Source organism: Lissotriton helveticus, chromosome 11 (assembly GCF_964261635.1).
Source record: "Lissotriton helveticus chromosome 11, aLisHel1.1, whole genome shotgun sequence".
NCBI classification, from domain to species: domain Eukaryota; kingdom Metazoa; phylum Chordata; class Amphibia; order Caudata; family Salamandridae; genus Lissotriton; species Lissotriton helveticus.
The window spans coordinates 1,150,517,391-1,150,543,096 of record NC_136072.1 but is presented as its reverse complement, the minus strand read 5'-3'; the positions used below and the strand labels follow the sequence as shown (position 1 = coordinate 1,150,543,096).

Below are 25,706 nucleotides of genomic sequence, written 5' to 3'. Positions count from 1 at the left end.
TAGTTCTCAAACAAGGAGTAACTGTGGAAAACCAGTTGGAATGGAATCCTGTATAAGACACATGTCTACCTACCTGCAGGTTACTAACGGATCACCAGAGGGAGTGCTCGTACCCTGAGCTGCCGGATTTGGATTGGAAGACACCCTGCAGGTTACACCATAGTCTGTGGCATGTGCTCAGCTCACTGATCTACCACCATTTACAGAGCTCTGGAGTTTTGCTAGCTGTGTAGCACCTCTTTGTACCCAGTCCATAGTGGGGTGCATCAGTGAAGTATATACCGTTTGTATCGAGTACCTAAAACACGAGTTATGATTACTACAGCGCATCGTTCACAGCTCATCAAACACAGAAGGATGAAATGCTGAGTCACTCTGTGTATTTATTTCCAGACTGTAGGGATTTCTCCACCCCCCTCCTGGAGTGTGTAACATCACATTCATCCCATTGGGTGGTGTATCTGCCCTGGGGGCACCAGTGCATTCTCCACAGCAGGGTCCCGGGTAGAGGTGATTGGTTAGTCCTCAGTCGGATGTTTCAGGAGTGATGCTCAGGGTAAGATGCAAGATTGTTTACTATGAACACATGAGCTCCCTGCACCAGAACAACCCCATCCAAGAGTCTCTTCTGACGGGCCTACCCAAATGCCACCTCTCCCCTCTCAAATCCGTCCTCCATTCAGCAGCTCGCTTCATTTCAGGGTCTAAACTAAGCGACCACGTCACTTCTATCCTGTCCTCTTTTCGATGGCTTCCCATCGAGGCTAGATCTATTTACAAAACTGCCTGCATCACACACAAAGCCTTGCACATGTCCTCCCCTTGTTACCTGGCGAATAAACTGAAATTGTCCGGAGGCTCTCGACCTTCTCGCAATGCAGAAACCATCAGCGTGGGCACCCCTCCTTCAAAAGGGAAAGATCGATGGCGCAATCCTTCTCAGGCAATGCGGGGAGAATCTGGAACTCGCTTCCCCATTTCTCCGTGCCACCAGCTTTACCCGGATCTTCGAAGCTGACCTCAAATCTCTTCTCTTTCTAAGACACTTTCAGAACTAATACCTTCATTCTCAGACCCCTCTAGGAAGTTGGTTCATCATTGTAAATTTTTATTTTTTCTTGTACATTCCTCACCCTTGCGTGATGTGTTGGAGTTTGTGTGCCCTTTCTTTTAAGTCTCCTGTTTATCTTTGTTCAATTGTGTAACACTTTTCTCTTGTAACGTAACTGGTTCAATTGTACAGCGCTCTGACACCTTCGGGTAATGTCGTTTATAAAAATGCACTAAATAAAATAAAATAAATAAATAAAAAAAAGAAGGTGGCCACCGCTATTCGGTGGCTCCGCCACTAGTTGGCGCCAATTCAAACCCATTTATCAGATTAGCAGAGCCCTGGGAGGTCCATTTCGCAGCACCGGGCGCTGAGGACCCGTGGCTTGGACCCAGTCACAGCTCTCCTATGCACCTTAATCGCGTGACATGCTTTTCACCCGGGAGCCACAGGAGTGTGTGACAGGCGTGGCCCCATCGCTTCTTTCTGGCGGCAAAAAAAAAACCGTGCACGTTAGAAATATGACTCTTTATTGAACCACAACAGGTGTAATAAATATTGCAGTTTAATGTCTCGGCCAGCGGTTCTCGAGCCTGCGCCGCCCATGCTCTGGGTTTACGCGCAGACCGTCATGAGCTGGCCTGCGTGAGCAGCGCCGAGAACATGTGCTCACTCACTCACACATTCATCATTGGAACACATCCACCCATCCAGCACATGTCTCGGCGCCGCTCTAGCTGGGAACAGTCACCCCTGTGAAGCACGCTAGAGATCTGGGCAGAAAGGAGGGGTCGCCTCGGGCCTTCCCCCTGCGAGGGGCTCGCTGGCTCCCAAACACATCTGCAGAGGAAAACACGTGAGTGCGCAGAGGCGCCGAAATGTCACTCTATATTTAGCAGCAAGCAAAGGGCAGTGTTTGTGCCAACCCCACCAGAACCTTTCAAGCCCCCCGCGGCCTGGACGGGTTTGAAGGGACAGAACATGGGTGTTTCTCACAAATGCCGGAAAGCAGGGTGGAATAAACTCGCGAGGCGCTACCTTTGATAGGGACCCAGGCCGGGGCTGGCCCCCGTTGCAGAACAGATGGACCAGTTGGCACCGGGGGCGTGTGCACGGACAGAAGGCCGTGTTAATGTGTCTTGTCAACGCCGTGGTGATGCGGCCGGGGCGGGGACATGTGTGCATGCTTGGGAGGGCTGGGACCGGGTCCACGGAAAGAAGTGACCTGGCCTCACCTCGAGAGGGGCCCACGCCAGCCACGTGCCCCCCCCCACTGAAAATGGGATGAATGTTGGGCAGATCTAGGGGTGGGCGGTAGGGGGACCTACCGAACGCACAGGGCACCACCCAGTCACCCACCAGCCTCGGTGAGGGAGGGTGCCCAGGGCAGCGGGGAGCTTCACGGGGCCCCGAAGAATTACAGGGGTGCTGGGGAGAGCAGCCGGGACACCCGAGGGGGTTACTCCAAGACTGTTCCTTTCAGAGGCGGACAGCAGTGACTTGTTTCACTGAAGGTATAAAAACGCCTCAAGAAGGGGCTTATATCTGTAAATACACAACCGAAGGCCAGGCAACGTGGCAGCATGCTTACACCCCAAAGACACCGACCTCCCCGGGCCCGCAGCAGTGCCCCCCACAGCCTGCAGGGGGCGGCACTGGCGCTCCATCAGCTGCCCTCACACATCAAAGCAGCAGCTCTAGGGGGCCTGCACTCACGGGAGGGGGGGGGGGGCAGCACGTGCTTGTTGAGTCGCCTGCCATGCTTGTGTATAGTTACCACGGTCTACTCGGCATCTGTGGTGGTGACTGGGAATCCTGGCGCTGCCCTTTAACACCCTCTGGTAGTAGCTACACCTTTCGCTTCAGGGTCAACAACTGAGGCTACAAGACCCACTGTGGGTGCTCCACACACTGGTAGTGGTTCCAACCAGCCCATCCCACTGCGGTCAGCAGTTAGAATACAGGTCCTGGTGCCCTGCCTGACAGGCTGGTATTAGTTACACCTCTCTCGATGAGATCAGGGCAGGGGTCTACAGTCCTGGTCCAACATTCAAGCACACAGGCAGGAGGTACAACTGTCTTGTTGGGAACAGTGGTTGTGTCTACAAGTCCTTGTCCACCTGTATGACACACTGGCATTAGTTACAACTCTCTTGGTGGGAACAGTGGTTGTGTCTACAAGTCCTTGTCCACCTGTATGACACACTGGCATTAGTTACAACTCTCTTGGTGGGAACAGTGGTTGTGTCTACAAGTCCTTGTCCACCTCTATGACACACTGGCATTAGTTACAACTCTCTTGGTGGGAACAGTGGTTGTGTCTACAAGTCCTTGTCCACCTGTATGACACACTGGCATTAGTTACAACTCTCTTGGTGGGAACAGTGGTTGTGTCTACAAGTCCTGGTTCACTACTTTGCCAGCAGGCAGTAGTTACTTGCTGCTATCTGCGACTGCAACTACAAGTCGAGGTTCAGCTGCCTGACGCCCTGGTAGCACTTACAACTTTCTCTTTAGGATACAGAGACGTGGCTACAAGTTGAAAGAAGGTATTTTTTCACACCCTGTAGATCCTTGGTAAAGGATCATAGGCAGTGCTTAGAAGCCACTCCCAAGTTAGCACAAGGCGCTATAAAAAATGGCCATCCATTCATTCAATTGCTCTGTCATCTAACCTAATCCATTACACAACACACTGACTTCCATCCCTCCCAAGGGTGGTAACAGGGGTCCCCTCACGCGACCATTCAACATGTCCTTCTACCCCGTCCCACCGAGCGCAGAGTTACCGTAAGCCACTCTCCGCGGGGCGGGCTGGCCGCCACTTCAGTCGCATGAGACACTTCCTCAGGATGTCCTTGGCTATTTCTGATGGCACCAGAGGGAATCCCAGGCCTTTGATGAGGACCTGAGAATCTGAAAACATTGTCACCAATGTCCACAGAAGCGGGCAAGGGTCCAAGGGTATTTTCAGCTTCAAATGTTTCCTTTTGCAGGCATGGCGAGCTCGCGTGAGTAGGCCAGATGTTGTGTCCAGAGTGGAACTGGACACTCATATCAAGCCTTCCTTTCCGGGACCCCCACTCCCGTTCCATGCATCCTGTTTTCAAGAAGTGACGTCTTCTCAGTGGGGATGTCCTGGGCAAGTTCAGCTAAATCAGGGCTAATACTGCACAAACATCTGAGTCTGCGGCACCTTCTGAAGCACAGGAATGCGAAGAGCCCTGGCCAAGGTCACATGGTGAGTCAGTGGCACAGCAGGACCAGCACTAAGATCACCCATCTCCAAGCCCAGCATTGTAATCAACAGCCCATACTTTAAACCCAGACGTCTGTGTCTAAAGAAGCGAAAGTGTCGGCAAGAATGACTGAAAGGAGGCGGGGAGAACGGGTGCTTTGATGGACCGCCAGATCCACCGCACTCACTGATCCAACAGTAAAGATGGCGTCGGAAAGGAGACCCCGTTGGAGCAGCAGCATCAGAGAACTGATATTCTATATTGCAGTTCAAAATTCTGTCTCCCCAAAGTCCTGTCTTGTAGCCCCTCAACTTCCTCCATCATTAATTTCCCCAACACAAAGTGAACAAGCAGCTACCCTTGACCATGGCCATCACGGTTCCACTGATGGACCGGCGTCTCCGGTTGCACCACTTCTGGCAATCTAAATCCTAAGACCATGTGCCAACTCTGACCCCACTGGCCAGAGATATCCAGATCCCTCGTGCGGTTCCAGATCCCTCGTGCGCGTGGTGCCAGTATCCCCACCCTCACCATCAGCGGCAACGGTGTCACACCAGCCTTCTTCTGACCAGCTGTGGAGATGCCCACACCTTCTCCAATAGCATCTAGATCCTCTCGAAGGACTGTTTCTCAACACAACATGTCAGCCTGAACCATCTAAAGCACATTTGTAGAGATAATCCGGGGTGAAAGATCATACAACATGCTTAAGGATTTCCACTAGAATCATCTCATAGCTGGAGTCAGATGCCAATCAAGCGTCTGTACGTTAAACCGGTGATTGACCACCTATTAAAAGAGCATGTCCATGCTCAAGACCGGTGTTTGGAACTCTCATCGTAAAGGAGGATGCCGCCAGCTCAGACTGGTGTCTTCAGCTGCAGATAGTACATTGCTACTACTCTCTCTGGATTTACAGGCCAGAAGAAATGATGTTACCAACTTCCCGTACGCTTCTGTATCCATGACGCCAGTAACCACTGATACGTATCTTCAATGGAGGCCGGATGAGACCCACATCTGCCTAGAGGGGATGTAAGGCTTCCCCACAGGGGGTGTCTCTGAAGGCCAGGTGGACTACCCCAGACCTACTGACCCTTCACAGAACGCCATGTCTGTCGTGATGCCCCCAGATATCGCCATTGGCCAGTTCACCGCGGGTCTGGAACCCAAGAGGCAGCGTCCATTTTTGTGTTCAATCTTCTCACTTTGATTCCATTACTGTTAGTGTTGGTTTATATACCACCTTCCTAGATATTTCTTCGGTTTGCACTGGCCTCCTGGGTCACTTCCTTTGGCATTTGGGAAAACGTCCACGAGACAGATACAGCTCATAAGGGCGGATTGGAGATGTCCTTTTATGACGTGTGTCAATGGAGGGGCTGAAAGTTCAAATGAAAATGGCCTCTGGTAGACGTGTGAGCGGTCACCCACATGATGTGGCCCGTAAATAGAGGTGTTGGGGTATGAGGCTGTGAGTGTGTGGTGAGAAAGGAGCACTACAAGCTACCCCTACTCTCTGGACCAGTCCCTAGGTGCTGCTTCTGCAGGGGGATGCTTAACCTCAGCAGCCGGTGACAGTGGCGTCCAGGCCCGAGCGCTTGGTGATGCGCAGCTTGGTCACCTCCTCCGCCGTGGTCGGGTGGATGCCCACCGTCTTCAGTAGTTGTCCATACGTCGCGCCGCACCTACAACGTACAAAAATAAAGACAAAATAAAGACAAAAATTAACAAAATAACTTACGGTGGAGAGGTTACTGCTCAAACAAGGGGTGTTATATGAACTGGGGCCGGTCTGTTTGGGAGCAGCTCAATCACCAAGCATTGGCTAAACAAATTCCATTATTGATCGGACCCCAAGTAAATTCTTTGGAAATACCTCGTACGACTATTGGCTAGAATGATTGTAGGAAAGGACCTGCTTGTTATAGTCCTTCAGTGGCTACAGATGACTGTCTGTAGGGCCTACAGGTCACTAGGTGTGTCATCTTGTGTGAGTGGCTATACACCATCATGTGCGAGTGTGTACATAACATTGTGTGAGTGTGTATATACCATCTTGTATAAGTCGTTATCCACCGTCTTGTGTGAGTCACTACATAACATCTTGAGTGAGTGATTATATACCATCTGTGCGAGTGGCTGTACACAATCTTGTGCGAGCGGCCATGTCTTAATGACTTAGTCGTTTTTATAATCGCCAATACTGGATTAGCATGTTTTAACGCGATGCTTTGTACAGCTAATGATTTTTGTGAAGGCAATTCATCATCTACATTAATAAAACTTTCTATGATGCCAGGGCTATGGTTTATTTGTGTCTGATCTTGTAAGGTCCATCTAACCAAACATTAACTAGCATTACAGTGGTATTTGTCTTCCTTCGATGTCTTTGATCTAGGATTTTTCTACCCTTTCCCTTCCATGCAGAAATTCAATCAAAACTTACGACTGACAATCTACATTGTAAGGCGGGATTAAAAATAAATTTATGAAAGATTAATTATACATACCTACACTTTGAAAAACGAGTGATACAACATTATTAACCATATAACCGAACCTGCTTCTAATACATGAAGTCCATTAGCCAATTTAAAATGCTTTATTGGGACACTTATCCTTCAAAGTTGCCCTGGGGTGTGTGGAGGGCAGTGAAAATACTTCTAATCCACCATACAGGGCTTGCTTGTGTTCATCACTTGTTAAACCCTATTTAAGGTACAAGTTCGTGCCCAACCACTCTCGCAGCTCACTAGCCACCAATGGAGGTGACTTGACATTCCACGGATCACAAAGGTTGGTCAAGGGGGGAGCTGGATTTAGAACCAGGAGCTCGACAGTTCCACAGCCGCAAGCCTGGCCACTAGATCATATCATCCGCGCTTCACTAGGCGCGAAGAGCGGATAAATGTGGCCTGTACCCAGAGTTGACGGCCTGCCATCAGTGGAGCCCTTTAAAACTCATCTGAAGAACCGGGCCAGGCCGGGAGGGTGTGGGCGACTAACAAAACTCAAGGGCAACGAGGGCCACACCCAATGTTCCAACTTTCTCAGGCTTCCACTGACTAATCCTTGACAGGTGGCCCCCAAACTTGCCCAAATATTGCTCTGTGATGCGTGGAGTTGTGATAGCAATCAAGGGGCGGGGGAATGTAAACAGCCGCCGAGCACACAGGACTTGGGATGTACACGAAGCTCGTTAGGAGCACTCAACATCCAGGCATTTCCTTCCATGCTTGTTTTGGATGAAACTTCAAACCACCTCTGGCAGGAATGCGCTCTACGGGCCGGGCCGGTCCTGTGCGGAGTACAAACACATGCTGGGAGCGGGCGGGGTCCGCGGAGCCTCGCAGGACACCCCCCTCCCCAACGTATGGCTCGCGTATGTCCCTCACACGTAAGCAAGCCACAACACCAAACAGTAACCTAGCGGTGACATGCCCGATGGGCTGGGAACATGTCCTGGGGGAAGCAGGGCTCTCTGTCTTCATCAGGAAACAAGCAATTAATTAATCATACGAGTATTATACAAAGACGACATGTCTTTGAAAACAAGACTCGGTGCAGCGTGATTGGGAACGCCGACCACATGAATGAATGCAAGAAAGAGGTGCGCCAAAAAGGGAATAAGAAAGACTGGGGAGGGGGAGGGGCCATGGTTACCCACGGTACACTGTAACCGACAAAGCACGGAGAAGGGTGGCAATAGCACCCTTTGTGATCTGGAACCGGAAGGAAAGCCCCTGCCTAAGGAAGACGGGTCGAAAGATCGAAAAATGTGAGAAACTTTTAGTTAGGAACTTTTTGAGAGAAAATGTGATCAAAACTCAAGTGTTGAAAGTTCGAAAAAGTAGTGAGGATGTTTATGCACATTTAAACAGCCCTATTTTTTCTATTTATAAATATAAAGTTCCCATCTCCTCCTAACTCGGACTACATTGCTTTACCATGACCCTTAATGTAAGCACTGACCCCTGTCAACCGTACACTGCTCATAAAATGCACCCAATACTACTCGTAACCGAGGCGGGATCACTAACAATGTCAACGCCTTCCATCATCAGATGTTCATTGCACAGGGGCAATTCACTATCCCTAACTTAAACCTTACCCCGATCTATGAACACCCCCTACACAAAACCAACACCTCGGCTTAAGCAAACCCTAACCTACACCCACTAACCCAAGCAGCATCCCCTCACCCAAGCCTGCATCCCCTCACCCAAGCCTACAACCCCTCACCCAAGCCTACACACCCTTACCCAAACCTACATCCCCTCATCCCAGCCTACATCCCCTCACCCAAGCCTGCACCCCTCACCAAAGTCTACACCCCCTAAACCAAGCCTACGCCCATTAACCCAAGCCAACACCCTTCACCCAAGTTAGCACCTCCTCACCCCAGCCTACAACCCCTCATCCAAGCCAACACCCCTCACCCAAGTCAACACCCCTCACCCCAGCCTACAACCCCTCACCCAAGCCAACACCCCTCACCCAAGTCAACACCCCCTCACCTGAGCCTAGAACCCCTCACCCAAGCCTACAACCCTTCACCCAAGCCTACACCCCTAACCCAAGCCTACACCCCCTAACCCAAGCCTACACCCCCTAACCCAAGCCTACACCCCCTAACCCAAGCCTACATCCCCTCATCCAAGTCAACACCCCCTCACCCAAGCCTACATCCCCTCACCCAATCCTACATCCCCTCACCCAAGCCTACACCCCCTTACCCAAGCCTACATTCCCTCACCCAAGCCTACACACCCTCACCCAAGCCTACATCCCCTCACCCAATCCTACATCCCCTCACCCAAGCCTACACCCCCTAACCCAAGCCTACACCCCCTAACCCAAACCTTCACCCCCTAATCCAAGCCTACACCCCCTAACCCAAGCCTACATCCCCTCACCCAAGTGAACACCCCCTCACCCCAGCCTACATCCCCTCACCCAAGCCTACATCCCCTCACCCAAGCCTACATCCCCTCACCCAAGTTTACATCCCCTCACCCAAGCCTACATCCTCTCACCCAAGCCTACACCCCCTCACCCAAGCCTACACCCCCTTACCCAAGCCTACATCCCCTCATCCCAGCCTACACCCCCTCACCCAAGCCAGCATCCCCTCACCCAAGCCTACACCCCCTCACCAAAGTCTACGCCCCCTAACCCAAGCCTACGCCCCCTAACCCCAGCCTACATCCCCTCACCCAAGTCAACACCCCCTCACCCCAGCCTACACCCCCTCACCCCAGCCTACACCCCCTCACCCCAGCCTACATCCCCTCACCAAAGTCTACACCCCCTAACCCAAGCCTACGCCCCCTAACCCAAGCCTACATCCCCTCACCCAATCTTACATCCTCACCCAAGCCAACACCCCTCACCCAAGTCAACACCCCTCACCCAAGTCAACACCCCCTCACTCCAGCCTACACATCCTCACCCCAGCCTACACCGCCTCACCCAAGCCTACACCCCCTCACCCAAGCCAGCATCCCCTCACACAATCCTACACCCCCTAACCCAAGCCTACATCCCCTCACCCCAGCCTACATCCCCTCACCGAAGCCTACACTCCCTAACCCAATCCTACACCCCCTAACCCAAGCCTACATCCCCTCACCCCAGCCTACATCCCCTCACCGAGGCCTACACCCCCTAACCCAATCCTACATTCCCTCACCCAAGTCAACACACCCTCACCCAAGCCTACACCCCTCACCCAAGTCTACACCCCCTCACCCACGCCTACATCCCCTCCCCCCAGCCTACATCCCCTCACCCAAGTTACCCCTCACCTCAGCCTACATCCCCTCATCCAATCCTACATCCCCTCACCCAAGCCAACACCCCTCACCCCAGCCAACACCCCCTCACCCCAGCCAACACCCCCTCACCCCAGCCTACACCCCTCACCCCAGCCTACATCCCCTCACCCAAGCCTACACCCCCTCACCCAAGCCAGCATCCCCTCACCCAAGCCTACACCCCTAACCCAAGCCTACGCCCCCTAACCCCAGCCTACATCCCCTCACCCAATCCTACATCCCCTCACCCAATCCTACACCCCCTAACCCAAGCCAAGACCCCTCACCCAAGTCAACACCCCCTCACCCCAGCCTACACCGCCTCACCCCAGCCTACATCCCCTCACCCAAGTCAACACCCCTTCACCCCAGCCTACATCGAATCCCCCAGCCTACATCCCCTCACCCAAGTCAACACCCCCTCACCCCAGCCTATATCCCCTCACCCAAGCCTACATCCCCTCACCCACGCCTAGACCCCCTTACCCTAACCCAAACCTACAAACCATCCCTGGTCTTTGCGTAAGGATTTCCCCTCGCCTCACCAATGCCTGTTTGTTACCCCAGCCCCACTACTTTGCAGTTAGTTTTCAAAATAGTTCCAATCTATTAAATTGTATTCTGTCTTCAATTTTTCAGATTTAGTTTCGTCACTTTTTCTTCTCCCTGTTGACCTTCAATGGCTCTGTAACTGGCAGTGCATAAAGTGGGGAGACCCCAGCAGCCTGGTCTCTTCCAAAGAGGAGGAAGGAGTACAGCGCTGCAAAGAGTTGGGCCAATCCATACTCCTGAACTGTGTCCAGAAGACAAAGACAAACAATCTGGGAGAGACAACTCACCTAAGAGCACTTTCTCTGAATGAATGTTATCAGGTAGGACACTAAGGTTTCTTTGTAACTTTGTCAACGCCTTCCTTCATCAGATGTTCACTGCGCAGGGGCATTTCACTTCTCGTGGGCTACACAAGAGTGAGTGGACCCAGAGTGCAGGCCCTCAGCTCACTCGCCTTCTTACACCCTTTGACTCACTCACTTGCTCACTCCCTCCATCCCAACACTCTTGGCACACACTGTTTGAGTGCAGATCCTGGTTGGCACAGTTTATTGGATAAAGAGGAGCAGTCTTGGTGGCATGAGTGGAAGGGCGATGAGAGTGTTGGTGGTAAAGGAATACCAATGTAGGTGAGAGATAAGGGGCAATTGAGAGAGTGGTTGTAGGTGAGCCATGACCAGTAGTGGAGAGCAGCAGCAGTCTGAGCATCAAGCAGGGAGGCATAACGAAGGCTCTGTCGGGTAAGCCTTCAGCAAGGGTGTGAGGGTGTGCGGCGAGGAGGCGCTAGCAGGGATAATAATAATAATAATAATAGGGACATTTGTAAAGCGCTGAGTTACGCACACCGGCGTGTCCCCGCGCTAACGGTGGGAGGGCATAAACAGAAAACTGGGGCTGCCACGCGGGCCTACTTATCTAACATAGAGGTGGGTTTTTAATTTGGCTCGGAACCTAGTTTCTACTGGTTCCAAGCGAAGAGCCACTGGCAGTTTGTTCCAATGGTTAGGTGCTAGGTGCCTGAAGGATCTGCCTCTCATACGAGCCTTCTTCACCTTAGGGATCCTCAACAGTCCCCCCCCCGCAGATCTAAGCGCTCTGGCAGGTTCATAGGCTTCGATCAAACTCTGCAACGGATGAGGTGCCCTGCCATTCAAAATCCGATGGCAGGTGCAGAGGGCTTTATACTCGACTCTGCTCCTCACAGGCAGCCAGTGTAGTTTTTGCAAAGCCTGCTTTGAAGGCGCTCTTTTAGGTAGCCTAAGGATCAAGCGTGCTGCCGCATTCTGCAGCACTTGAAGGCGGCCAACACTTTTACTCGGCGCTCCCAGATACAGCAGGTTCGCATAATCCAACCTTGCGGTCACCAGAGCGTGTACCAGAGTTTGACGAGCTTCCAGCGGCAGTAGGTCAAGGACTTTCCTCAGTCTTTTCAGAATCCCAAAACACACTCCGACCACACGATTGATCTGGGGCCCGAAGGTAAGACCCGCGTCGAACCATATGCCAAGGTTTTTTGCCTCCTGACAGGGGATGGGGGTTGGCCCGAGACAAGATGGCCACCAGGCCGATGACCAGGCCGACTGGGCTCTCCCTACCACCAGCACCTCTGTCTTGCTGCCGTTAAGCTTCAAACAATTCATGGCCATCCAGTCGGCAAGATCTTTCATGCACAGACGGAAGCCATCCGCAGCAAGACAGGGCGCGTGTGACAGGGAGATGACGGATGGCAGATGAATTCAGTGGGGATGATGCTGCAGCAATGAAGAACAGAAACACTGGTGGCATGGTGGGTGAGCCAGCTACGTGCTTGCAATGAGACCATAACCATCTTGGAAGGCGGGAGGGTTGGGAACATAAGAATGTGGTGGCTTAAAGAAGGCGTGAGCCTTTGGCACCAGCAGTGGATACTTACGGCCTGATTTAGATCTTGCCGGACGGTTACTCCATCACAACGGTGACTGCTATCCCATCCGCTGAAATAAAAATCCCATTATATCCTATGGGATTTATATTTCAGCTGATGGGTTATCCTTCACCGTTGTGACGGGGTTATCCTTCTGCCGAGATCTAGTTCAGGCCCTAAGTCTTCTTTCAATATGATCCAATCCGAAGACCTCACAGCAGCGATGCTAAACCCATCTCTTACGGCTCGTGTCTGACTTGCCTCTTGACGATCAGCAGGATGAGTTCAGTGGAGATGTGGACTGAAGAGAAACCAGCAGATCTTCAAGGCGCTGCCTGAGAAAATGACTGGAAGAGTCAGGAAGGCCATTGTGAATATACAACACACAGATTGTACTGGAAGTGAGTGCACCAGGGTGAGGACCAGGGTGAGGACCAGGGTGAGGACCAGGGTGAGGACCAGGGTGAGGACCAGGATGAGGACCAGGATGAAGACATGGGTGAGGACCAGGATGAGGACCAGGATGCTGTCATGGCAGCAGGTGCCACACGTTGCCTGGTGTTTTTCATGCTGATGGCTTCTTGAAAGACCTGCTAGGCGGGCACAGAGAGAGTCAAGTCTGAGGAAGACCACTGTGATTGGATTGAGAGTAGCCAACAAATGCAAAACAGAGAAGACTGAAATGATCTCTTTTGGGACACGTGTCCAACGGGTGGGAAGATCTTTGGCCCCCTGCGTTGCCAGCCTTGCCGCCTCCTTCCCTAGTGGTTAAAAACACAGGGGTGAAGTTGGATAATACCCTCTCTATGAGGGCTCAGATGTCTGCAGTGATAGGCTAATGCTTCAAGCTGCTCCGGACTATCAAGAAATGCCTCCCCTCCTGCCTTTGGAGGTGAGAAGAGTGGTGATCCATGCCTTGGTCATTTGGCGTCTAGACTATGCGAATGTCTTGTATTTAGGGGCTGGGGAAGGTCAGGTGAAGCGCATGCAGATGGTCCAAAATGCGGCAACGGGGTTACTTCTTCTTCTTTGAAGAACAACAAAAGAGTATCTAAACTATAATACAAAAAAAAGGGACAGTAGGAGAAGGGGTGAGGCCACCTATCCTTACCACCATTACTCATATGTGCCCTGTGTAAAATCATAAAATATGTCACAGAGATAAGTCAAGGATTCACAGTGAGGAAAAAAGGAACCCTCAGGCCCCTACACACGGTAGGTAGCCATTTGTCTTCATTGGGTTCCAGTTGTTAGTACGTGTTATAATACAACAAAAGTCTTCTTCTGCCTAGGGACTCTTCGACGGCAGCTCCGCTCAAGGCCCTGCATTGGATGCCCGTTAAGAAACGGGTTCAATTCAAAGCACTAGCGATGGTTCAAAGGGCAGTGTTTCTTTCCAGCCCTGGTTGTTTGGCAGAGAGATCCACTCAGTGTATACCCCCCCCCAGTGCATTGCCCGCTACATCTGGTTCACTTATAATTATCCAATGCTTTAAGAGTGTTCGAAGGGGTGGCAAAGACTTCTCTTTCCTGACTGTTAAGGCTTGGCATGAGCTTCCTCGAGATCTGCGCTTGATCGCCTCTGACCTCACTTTCTGAAAAAAACTTTCAATCTGTTTTTTTCTGGGGGAAAAGTTTTGTACTGGGAGGCCGCTTACCTGGGCTATGCCTCTAGCGCCGGGACACTCCTGGGAGTAGCTGTGTGCTTTACAAGTCTATCATTCATTAATTCATTCTCTGCCTGGACCACAGAGTGCAGACCTGAGATCGGGGGGAGATGTTTAATGTTCCTCAGCACTGACTGCTGAAAGTAGACACCTTGCACCCAGATGTCTGGTGTGACGGTGAAGATGCCCTTTAATATTAAGAAAGTCAAAGTGATCTCACACAGACACTGCGGGTAACCGAATTGTCCAAAAATCTACGCCAAGAGATACATTTAGAGGGTGTGAACGCGTGCAGAGACGCTGCATTCGGGTGAACATGGGGTGCTAGGTCAGTGAGGTCTGTCCCTTCTCCTAAAACAATAAAAGTTTTTGTTGAAATCCTCCGAGTCTTTGCTTCTCAATCAACACCCCGCTTTCTACGTGCTTTTGGGACATCCCAAGTCCCACTTGACACACCGTCTCACTACTGAGGACTTTGTTGTGTCTGTTGGATGCTTTGAAGTAGGACACAAGAAAGCAAACAGCGACATCCCGAGGACAGGACGCACTTCTGTACGAACAGCGATGCTGGAGCCGCAGACGTCATATCCTGGGCTTCTAAGAAAAAGATTTCACAGAGTACAGAGGAGGAAAGGAAATGTTCAGCAAGAGCTGTGTGTAAGGCGGGGATTAACCCAAAATAACCACCACAAGACTCTGAAGAAACTAGCAAACACATGGAGATGATGGACGTAGCGCTGAAACTTTTCAGACACTCACAGATCTGGGTTGAATCCATCATCGTTCTTTAGCTCACTTCGCCACCCCAGTTGCAAATCAGTCTGACCCGGTGCCTCATGGCAACAGTCCAGCCCGAACTGCCAAGTCTTCCTTGGACCGGAAACAAGCATCCTAGAACCGGTTTCTGGCTATCAGCCGTCTTCAGCCATGATAGCTTGACTCCAGCGGGACCCACGTCTGGGCATACCCTTCCCACAGCAAAACACACAAGACGATGGACAGAATGTTGCACAATGGCAAAACATTCACCCACAGTCACAGATCTGGGTTTAATCCATCATTATTTTGCTCACCAAGCCACCCCAGTTCAGACATGGCCATATGCAAATCAGTCAGAACCCTGTGCCTCATGGGAACAGTCTAGTCCGAACTGCCAAGCCAGGTCTTTCCGTGACCGGAAACAAGCATCCTGGGACCGGTTCCGGACTAACAGCCCTCATCAGCCAGGCTAGCTTGAATCCAGTGGCAAAGTGAGCAAGGGACACACGTATGTACATACCGTGCCAACTTAGGACGAACAAAGCAAACACAAGGAGATGATGGATGGAGTGCTGAAACGTGGGTCCCTTGCTCACTTTGCACTATGGTCGAGGTTTAGCTTCTGGGACATCAGAGTCTAGAATGGGTCTTCTTGCTTTCCAAACTAAGACTTCTAACAGGATGACCAAAAAGTACCGAGTGGACCGAGCCCAGACTCCAGGATGGCAGTAACATGGTCTGGAGCCCAAGTTAACCAAACAGATAGCAAGGAGGTGAATGAGACGTGAAGTAGAACTCACGCCAGTAAGCACTGTAGAGCAAAAGGACACAGCTGTGAGATACGTGGAGAGCACATTAAGAGAAGGAGAGACCATGCACTCATCAGAAGAGGAACAAGCATTTGCAATGCAACAGGTCTCGCATTTCTGAGAGTTTGAGCTGTTGGTATTGTACATGCCAAAGCTCAAACTCTTGTAAATGTAAGACCTATTGCATTGCAAATACTTTTTTTGTAAAAGTGCCCCATGCCGCGCTATCACATTAATGGAGGACGCGCACCTTTCTTTAAAAGAGCCGCATCTAAAGAAAGCGGTGCTGCTGCCAATAAAGTGAAAGCGCAGTATGGGGCACTTTTACAGCAAAAAGCATCGGTTTGTCATATGCTTTTTTTTGTAATTTTTTTTTAACTTTAATAGTGACCTCGGACCTTTCTTTAGACTTGGCTCATCTTTAACGTGAAAGCGTAGCATGGGGCGATCGTAAACAACAACAAAAAAGTGATAACTTGGAAAAAAAAACATGCAGCCATGTTTGGAGCGGCTGCTACTGCGGCGTGCCGTGCTATGATAAAAAAAAAAGCTTTATGAGAATGCGTGTCTTGCCTGCAACCGCAGGCAGGTGAAAACCATTTAAAGAAATAGTGCTTTTGGGCTGTAATTAAAGCCTAGCAAGTAACAACACATGTAAAAGGGCCTTTATGGGAGGTTACAAGATGAGACAAGGGGGTATTAAGGGGCAACTATTAAGCCTATTGACCAATGAAAATCCACAGTTTACAAAGGACAATGATACAAGCCAATGAAAAATATGGGCGGAGAAGTGTGGCTCACTGGTTAGAGGAGAAGTGTGGCTCACTGGTTAGAGGAGAAGTGTGGCTCACTGGTTAGAGGAGAAGTGTGGCTCACTGGTTAGAGGAGAAGTGTGGCTCACTGGTTAGAGGAGAAGTGTGGCTCACTGGTTAGAGGAGAAGTGTGGCTCACTGGTTAGAGGAGAAGTGTGGCTCACTGGTTAGAGTAGAAGTGTGGCTCACTGGTTAGAAGCGGCAGCCCCTGAAGCAGAGGTCGGCCCGGGACCAGGGTTCAATTCCCGACGCGGCAGGGTCTTGGGTCAATGTCCGCGGACTCGATAATTCTCGCTTAGGTACCTACACTAACCATGGGTCCCACTCTGCAACTCTGGGCATTAGCTTGCTTAATCTCCACAACGGCCCCAGCAACGCCGGGGATGCCGGGCTTCACCTTGGGGTGCCCTCTCACAGGGAAAGCCAGGACGGGTTCCCCAGCGGTATACAGCGCCAGGACACCACGTAACAAGGTAACAGTGCGCTTTACAAGTATACATACATTACATTACAGCTTCAAGTCTATACCTGAATAGAGCACACCTCGCAGAGCAGCGCATGTGCTGACCCAGGCTTGACCTAAAAACTGAACTACTTGACGATCATAAGAAATGGAAGGGTAATTGTTACATTCTGTCTTGTATATATTTATCATAGTAATGTTCCTTTAAACACTGTGCATCTTTCAGTAGTGCTGTGATTCTACTGAGAACCTCCACTGCTGCTAGGCACCAGGTCAGTTGCACTGGTTCTGTCTGCCAGCCAGATGCTGTTTGTTGCTGTGCCACTTATCTTGGATTAAAGACTTAAGTTAAAATATGTTTCAGTGTATTCTGTAACAGTAATGTACAGCTTTAGAAGATGATCAACTTCACTGGATATGGGGTAGTCTAGCGGCAACTTTCAAGGCATGGGATAGCAATGAAACAAGCTTACTCTGGGAGTAGGTGATGTTCCAAATATAAAACATATCCCAGCTTACTCCTTGTCTCCTGTTTCATGTTCAGGGATGACACAGGGAAAAAGAAACCTCTCACTGAAGTTATAGGTGCTTTTTGATCCAAGTGACCAGAAATAATTGAACAAGCCCAAGTGGATGAATGGCTTCTTGTTAAAAGTGAGCTAGCAGAAGGGAACACCCCCAATGGGTCTGTAGAAGGTTGTTTTTGGAGTTTATGAGCCTTCTTTTCCTCCACCTCTGCTCCCTGCCTCCACTCCATCATCATGGGGATGGAGGGCCTCAGTGATGCAGCAGGATGGACACAGCCACCACGCCAGCTCCATGATACCTGCTCATTTTCTGCCCCATGCCTGGTGACACATCGAGCGATGCATATGATGAACCACAGACCACCGTTCATGCAGCAACAGCAGCAGATCTGAACAGAAGAGGGCAGGATGAGACAAACTGGCACCACTCCTGGAGAGCCCCATCAGTGCCACGCCTCACCCCCTCCACACACAGCAGAGTCTAGCCATTCTAGCACAGCAACTTTGAATTGGCCTCAACAAATCTAGATTCTGAAACGCAAGGAGCAGAGTGTGATCCACCAGTGAGAGGGGGTTGGCAAAGACAGGTGGCACTGCCCCTGATGGGAAGGTGCCAAAGATTCAGGTAGCCTCACCGGAGGATAGAAATCTAGGCGTGGCTTAAGCCGATGCATGATTCAACGCTATGCCCAATAACGGGTGGTCCTGCAACGTCTGTACTGCGTAACCTCTCAGGGGAATCTATTCAGTTTCACCCATGACTTGAGAGACTGGTCCTTACTGGACCCACAGGAAGCATTCACTGGGGAAGAAACTTCTGAAGCTTACTGTGACATCTGTGTTAGACCTCCCTTTATGTCTATTGGGTGGAAGCATTGAGAATCAAACTGATGCCTTCTGTTTCTAGAGTCAATGCACTCTTCCTGGGGCACACGGGGTTCTTTCCACAGCCCAGCTGTTAGGTCACCTGTGTCACTCCATGTAAAATCTCACGTCAGGTTCTAAAGGCTCCAATGATAGGAAAGCTTGAAATGTTCACACAGCATTTTCAGTGAGCTTGTGTGTTTCAGACATTTTAGGCCCAACTCAGTTGGGTCACGTAAGCGTCTCAGGGGTTCAACGTCTGTGGCAGCACAAGCATGTCACCCTAGAATAGGTTTCAGGAGACAGCCACCCTAGGAGAGTCTTTTTATAATCCACTAGGTCTGCCAGGAGCGAAGAGATCACTAGGTCTGCCAGGAGCTAAGGGATCACTAGGTCTGCCAGGAGCAAAGGGATCACTAGGTCTAACAGGAGCGAAGGGATCACCAGGTCTAACAGGAGCGAAGGGATCACTAGGTCTAACAGGAGGGAAGGGATCACTAGGACTAACAGGAGCGAAGGGATCACTAGGTCTAACAGGAGCGAAGGGATCACCAGGTCTAACAGGAGCGAAGGGATCACTAGGACTAACAGGAGCGAAGGGATCACTAGGTCTAACAGGAGCGAAGGGATCACTAGGTCTGCCAGGAACAAAGGGATCACTAGGACTAACAGGAGCGAAGGGATCACTAGGTCTAACAGGAGCGAAGGGATCACTAGGTCTAACAGGAGCGAAGGGATCACTAGGTCTGCCAGGAACAAAGGGATCACTAGGACTAACAGGAGCAAAGGGATCACTAGGACTAACAGGAGCGAAGGGATCACTAGGTCTAACAGGAGCGAAGGGATCACTAGGTCTGCCAGGAACAAAGGGATCACTAGGACTAACAGGAGCGAAGGGATCACTAGGTCTAACAGGAGCGAAGGGATCACTAGGTCTGCCAGGAACAAAGGGATCACTAGGACTAACAGGAGCGAAGGGATCACTAGGTCTAACAGGAGCGAAGGGATCACTAGGTGTAACAGGAGGGAAGGGATCACTAGGTCTGCCAGGAACGAAGGGATCACTAGGACTAACAGGAGCGAAGGGATCACTAGGTATAACAGGAGGGAAGGGATCACTAGGTCTAACAGGAGCGAAGGGATCACTAGGACTAACAGGAGTGAAGGGATCACCAGGTCTAACAGGAGCGAAGGGATCACTAGGTCTAACAGGAGCGAAGGGATCACTAGGTCTAACAGGAGCAAAGGGATCACTAGGACTAACAGGAGCGAAGGGATCACTAGGTCTAACAGGAGCGAAGGAATCACCAGGTCTAACAGGAGCGAAGGGATCACTAGGACTAACAGGAGCGAAGGGATCACTAGGTCTAACAGGAGCAAAGGGATCACTAGGTCTAACAGGAGCGAAGGGATCACTAGGTATAACAGGAGGGAAGGGATCACTAGGTCTAACAGGAGTGAAGGGATCACTAGGACTAACAGGAGCGAAGGGATCACTAGGTGTAACAGGAGTGAAGGGATCACTAAGTCTAACAGGAGCAAAGGGATCACTAGGTCTAACAGGAGCGAAGGAATCACTAGGTATAACAGGAGGGAAGGGATCACTAGGTCTAACAGGAGCGAAGGGATCACTAGGACTAACAGGAGCGAAGGGATCACTAGGTGTAACAGGAGCGAAGGGGTCACTAGGTGTAACAGGAGGGAAGGGGTCACTAGGTATAACAGGAGGGAAGGGATCACTAGGTCTAACAGGAGCGAAGGGATCACTAGGTATAACAGGAGGGAAGGGATCACTAGGTCTAACAGGAGCGAAGGGATCACCAGGTCTAACAGGAGCGAAGAGATCACTAGGTGTAACAGGAGCGAAGGGATCACTAGGTCTAACAGGAGCAAAGGGATCACTAGGTCTAACAGGAGCAAAGGGATCACTAGGTCTAACAGGAGCAAAGGGATCACTAGGTCTAACAGGAGCAAAGGGATCACTAGGTATAACAGGAGGGAAGGGATCACTAGGTCTAACAGGAGCGAAGGGATCACTAGGTCTAACAGGAGCGAAGGGATCACTAGGACTAACAGGAGCGAAGGGATCACTAGGTGTAACAGGAGCGAAGGGATCACTAGGTATAACAGGAGGGAAGGGATCACTAGGTCTAACAGGAGCGAAGGGATCACTAGGACTAACAGGAGCGAAGGGATCACTAGGTGTAACAGGAGGGAAGGGATCACTAGGTATAACAGGAGGGAAGGGATCACTAGGTCTAACAGGAGCGAAGGGATCACTAGGTATAACAGGAGGGAAGGGATCACTAGGTCTAACAGGAGCGAAGGGATCACCAGGTCTAACAGGAGCGAAGGGATCACTAGGTCTAACAGGAGCAAAGGGATCACTAGGTCTAACAGGAGCGAAGGGATCACTAGGTATAACAGGAGGGAAGGGATCACTAGGTCTAACAGGAGCGAAGGGATCACTAGGACTAACAGGAGCGAAGGGATCACTAGGTGTAACAGGAGCGAAGGGATCACTAGGTATAACAGGAGGGAAGGGATCACTAGGTCTAACAGGAGCGAAGGGATCACTAGGACTAACAGGAGCGAAGGGATCACTAGGTGTAACAGGAGCGAAGGGATCACTAGGTGTAACAGGAGGGAAGGGATCACTAGGTCTGTCAGGAGCGAAGGGATCACTAGTTCTAACAGGAGCGAAGGGATCACTAGGTCTAACAGGAGCGAAGGGATCACTAGGTGTAAAAGGAGCGAAGGGATCACTAGGTCTAACAGGAGGGAAGGGATCACTAGGTCTAACAGGAGGGAAGGGATCACTAGGTCTGCCAGGAATGAAGGGATCACTAGGACTAACAGGAGCGAAGGGATCACTAGGTCTAACAGGAACAAAGGAATTACTAGGACTAACAGGACCGAAGGGATCACTAGGTGTAACAGGAGCGAAGGGATCACTAGGACTAACAGGAGCGAAGGGTTCACTAGGTCTAACAGGAGCAAAGGGATCACTAGGTCTAACAGGAGCGAAGGGATCACTAGGTCTAACAGGAGCAAAGGGATCACCAGGTCTAACAGGAGGGAAGGGATCACTAGGTCTAACAGGAGGGAAGAGATCACTAGGTCTGCCAGGAACGAAGGGATCACTAGGACTAACAGGAGCAAAGGGATCACTAGATCTAACAGGAGCGAAGGGATCACTAGGACTAACAGGAGCGAAGGAATCACTAGGTGTAACAGGAGCGAAGGGATCACTAGGTGTAACAGGAGCGAAGGGATCACTAGGTCTGCCAGGAAAGAAGGGATCACTAGGACTAACAGGAGCGAAGGGATCACTAGGTCTAACAGGAGCAAAGGGATCACTAGGTGTAACAGGAGCGAAGAGATCACTAGGTGTAACAGGAGCGAAGGGATCACTAGGTCTGCCAGGAACAAAGGGATCACTAGGACTAACAGGAGCAAAGGGATCACTAGGTCTAACAGGAGCAAAGGGATCACGAGGTCTAACAGGAGCGAAGGGATCACTAGGTCTAACAGGAGCGAAGGGATCACTAGGTCTAACAGGAGGGAAGGGATCACTAGGTCTGCCAGGAATGAAGGGATCACCAGGACTAACAGGAGCAAAGGGATCACTAGGTCTAACAGGAGCAAAGGGATTACTAGGACTAACAGGACCTAAGGGATCACTAGGTGTAACAGGAGCGAAGGGATCACTAGGACTAACAGGAGCGAAGGGATCACTAGGTCTAACAGGAGCGAAGGGATCACTAGGTCTAACAGGAGCGAAGGGATCACTAGGTCTAACAGGAGGGAAGGGATCACTAGGTCTGCCAGGAACGAAGCGATCACTAGGACTAACAGGAGCGAAGGGATCACTAGGTCTAACAGGAGCGAAGGGATCACTAGGACTAACAGGAGCGAAGGGATCACTAGGACTAACAGGAGCGAAGGGATCACTAGGTGTAACAGGAGCGAAGGGATCACTAGGTCTGCCAGGAACGAAGGGATCACTAGGACTAACAGGAGCGAAGGGATCACTAGGTCTAACAGGAGCGAAGGGATCACTAGGTCTAACAGGAGCGAAGGGATCACTAGGTGTAACAGGAGCGAATAGATCACTAGGTGTAACAGGAGCGAAGGGATCACTAGGTCTGCCAGGAACAAAGGGATCACTAGGACTAACAGGAGCGAAGGGATCACTAGGTCTAACAGGAGCAAAGGGATCACTAGGTCTAACAGGAGCGAAGGGATCAGTAGGTCTAACAGGAGTGAAGGGATCACTAGGACTAACAGGAGCGAAGGGATCACTAGGTGTAACAGGAGCGAAGGGATCACTAGGTGTAACAGGAGCAAAGTGATCACTAGGTCTAACAGGAGGGAAGGGATCACTAGGTCTAACAGGAGGGAAGGGATCACTAGGTCTAACAGGAGCGAAGGGATCACTAGGTCTAACAGGAGCGAAGGGATCACTAGGTCTAACAGGAGCGAAGGGATCACTAGGACTAACAGGAGCGAAGGGATCACTAGGTCTGCCAGGAACGAAGGGATCACTAGGTCTAACAGGAGCGAAGGGATCAGAAGATCTGCAGCCTATGTGAAGAAATGCCAAGAAGACCTGGGATGGAAGGAACCGAAGTGTGCCTATGCGGGTATACTTGACTGGCTTAGCTCAAACAGAATCACACGTTCAGCATAGATGCACAGGGGGTGGGGCTGCGGCCCCCGCTGTCAGCAGAGGACCAATGTGGCCGTCAAGATCCGCATTATTAAATTCTTGTATGAGTAGAACAAGCACGAGATGAAGATGCAAGTAAAAGATAACTTCTTACTGCCACAAAGAACCACTGAAGCACCAGGAAACAACGCACACGTGAAATCCTAGACTCCTCCCTCTCGATGACCAGACTCAGCCTCATGCTTCAACATCCTTCGCATGCTCAAAAAAATCTTCCGTTGGATCCCCACCGAGACAAGAAAGACAGTCACCCACGCACTGGTCACTAGCCGACTGGATTATGGAAATACACTCTACGCAGGAACCACAGCCAAACTACAGAAAAAACTCCAACGCATCCAAAACGCCTCAGCCAGACTCATACTGGACATCCCCCGTCAAGCCCACATTTCCGGCCACCTGAAAGACCTCCACTGGCTCCCCGTCAACAAGAGAATAACGTTCCGCCTCCTCACCCACGCACACAAGGCCCTCTACGACCTAGGTCCTGAATGCCTCAACACACGCTTGTCCTTCTACACACCCACCCGCCAACTACGATCATCCAACCAAGCCCTCGCCGCAGTTCCACGCATCCATAGATCCACCATGGGAGGAAGATCCTTCTCCTACTTAGCGGCCAAAACATGGAATTCTCTCCCCACTCACCTCCGCCTTACACAGAACCACCTCTCCTTCAGAAAGCAGCTTAAAACCTGGCTATTCGATAAGTAATGGTAGCGCGCTATACAAATTCTTGAACTTGAACCTGAGGGCACCAAGCAAGAACGTCTGATGTTTTTAAGAGGAGAAAGAACTGGAGTCTTGGAATCTGGTGCCTGCCATGCACAAGGCTGCTTGTGTTTCGGCTTATAAAGAAACCAACTTTGGCTGCATAAGGATGCGTGGTCCCTGTCTGTACAAGCAGAGATAGTCCATCTGTCTGGGGAAGATGTCAAAGTCTATAGAGTACATGAGAATTTGTGATCTTACTTTTGATCGAGCTGGGATCTGGTCACGTCCATGCTTTACACCGTATTGTCTCCTACTCACCTGTACAGCCTCTCCATGGTCTCACCACCAGCAGCAGATCGTCCACCTTTCTTTGACAGACATTGCTGGATTTTGGGGATATTCACTATGAATAATTGTCCCTTAGAGTCATCGCATGTGGATATAATCACCTGGCACAGAGTTTGAACCTGTGGGCCAACACCAGATACTCCTGATTTACAGCTTCTACAATAACATGTTCACTAGTTCGATCTGCAGCTGCTCTACGGTGACCATAAACCCACCATCCACGTGCACCACCTTATAAAGAGATACTTCAGCTTGAAAACATGAGAAACTCACTTAATTCCAAGAGCGAATCCTTGGACGACTTCACCAGCATTCGGACCAATGAAATGAAGGCCAAGTATCCGCTGCTGTTCGTCGCGCAAGCAAACCATCTGCAAAGCAACAAGAGAACAGGTCGTCAAATCGAAGATAAGTCTCTGGCCATGGGATGAATGTGGAGGGTGCAAGTGCATGTATGTAAGCATGTTTAGACTAACTAGCCCTCAAGAACACCACTTAAGACAATTCAAGACATATTTTAGTCCGCTGTATGGCGAAAACTATTGCCTCACTTTTCCTTTGAAGGTATCCCGATAGTTTCAGGAACAAGAAGTGAAACATAACTGGAAAGGCCTCTTTGCTGGGACATAACAGTTTTACAACACAGTCAGCTTCTGTAACCTGCAAAGTTTACAGTCCATCATCGTCACCTAAGGCCCACCTGAGTCCAGGATAATTGTGGGCATCCTGCCGCGAACACGCAACGAAAAATAGAAGTAAAACGTCATTAGCAGTCTTTGATGCCCAGGCTGACCTGTCTGGCATGATCTGAAGCTGAGAAAGTAAAATCTCATCATTGACGCACGCTATATTGCTAAAAACACACAGGTTTATCTACATTATCAACACATACTATAAACAACTGTTGGGAGTCCTAGCTGTCATAGGACATTTGATTTTTTTTCCCAAGAGATTCCAGCCTGAACGTGAGGACAAGTGCAAGGAGATGACATTTTCAAACTTTTTCATGAAAGCACAACTCCAAAACTTGTGAGCTGTGCCGAGCTTCCTAGTCCAATGGCTATGCTCTGATTAACTCTCTGACAAACCTCCTGACAATCCACTGACACTTGAGCCTCATTTTTCCACCAGTTTCTGTGTCACCAATAGTGCTGAATTGCCCGATACACCAAACTTAGAATGTCACTGCTCCTAGTTAGAGTACCGGCTATCCACTGAAATCAAGGGATGCTATAGTTAGGCTCAGATTTCACTCGAACACATTCAGTGAAATTTAGCTGTTATTGTGACCTGAGATACTTATAATGTACGCCCCCACAATGCACTGCTTATGACCTCACATATTGCATCACTCATGACATGATCTGTCACTAGGGGTGAGTGCCTGAAAAGTTTCAGCGCTCCGTCCATTACCTCATGTTGGCTTTGTTCGCCCTAAGAGGGA

General features: G+C 50.4%; 1 protein-coding gene across 1 annotated transcript in view; it reads right to left on the bottom strand.

Annotated features, from left to right (window-relative positions):
• Positions 1–1,564: 1,564 nt before the first annotated feature.
• TXNRD2 (thioredoxin reductase 2) overlaps positions 1,565–25,706 on the bottom strand; it is a 422,726-nt gene continuing 398,584 nt past the window's right edge. The window contains exons 16-17 of the mRNA XM_078667932.1: positions 24,536–24,633; positions 1,565–5,981 (exon numbers count right to left, since the gene is read on the bottom strand). Of these exons, the coding sequence (XP_078524058.1) occupies positions 5,858–5,981; positions 24,536–24,633 (222 nt within the window). The 3' untranslated portion in view covers positions 1,565–5,857. The remainder of the gene's footprint in view (positions 5,982–24,535; positions 24,634–25,706) is intronic.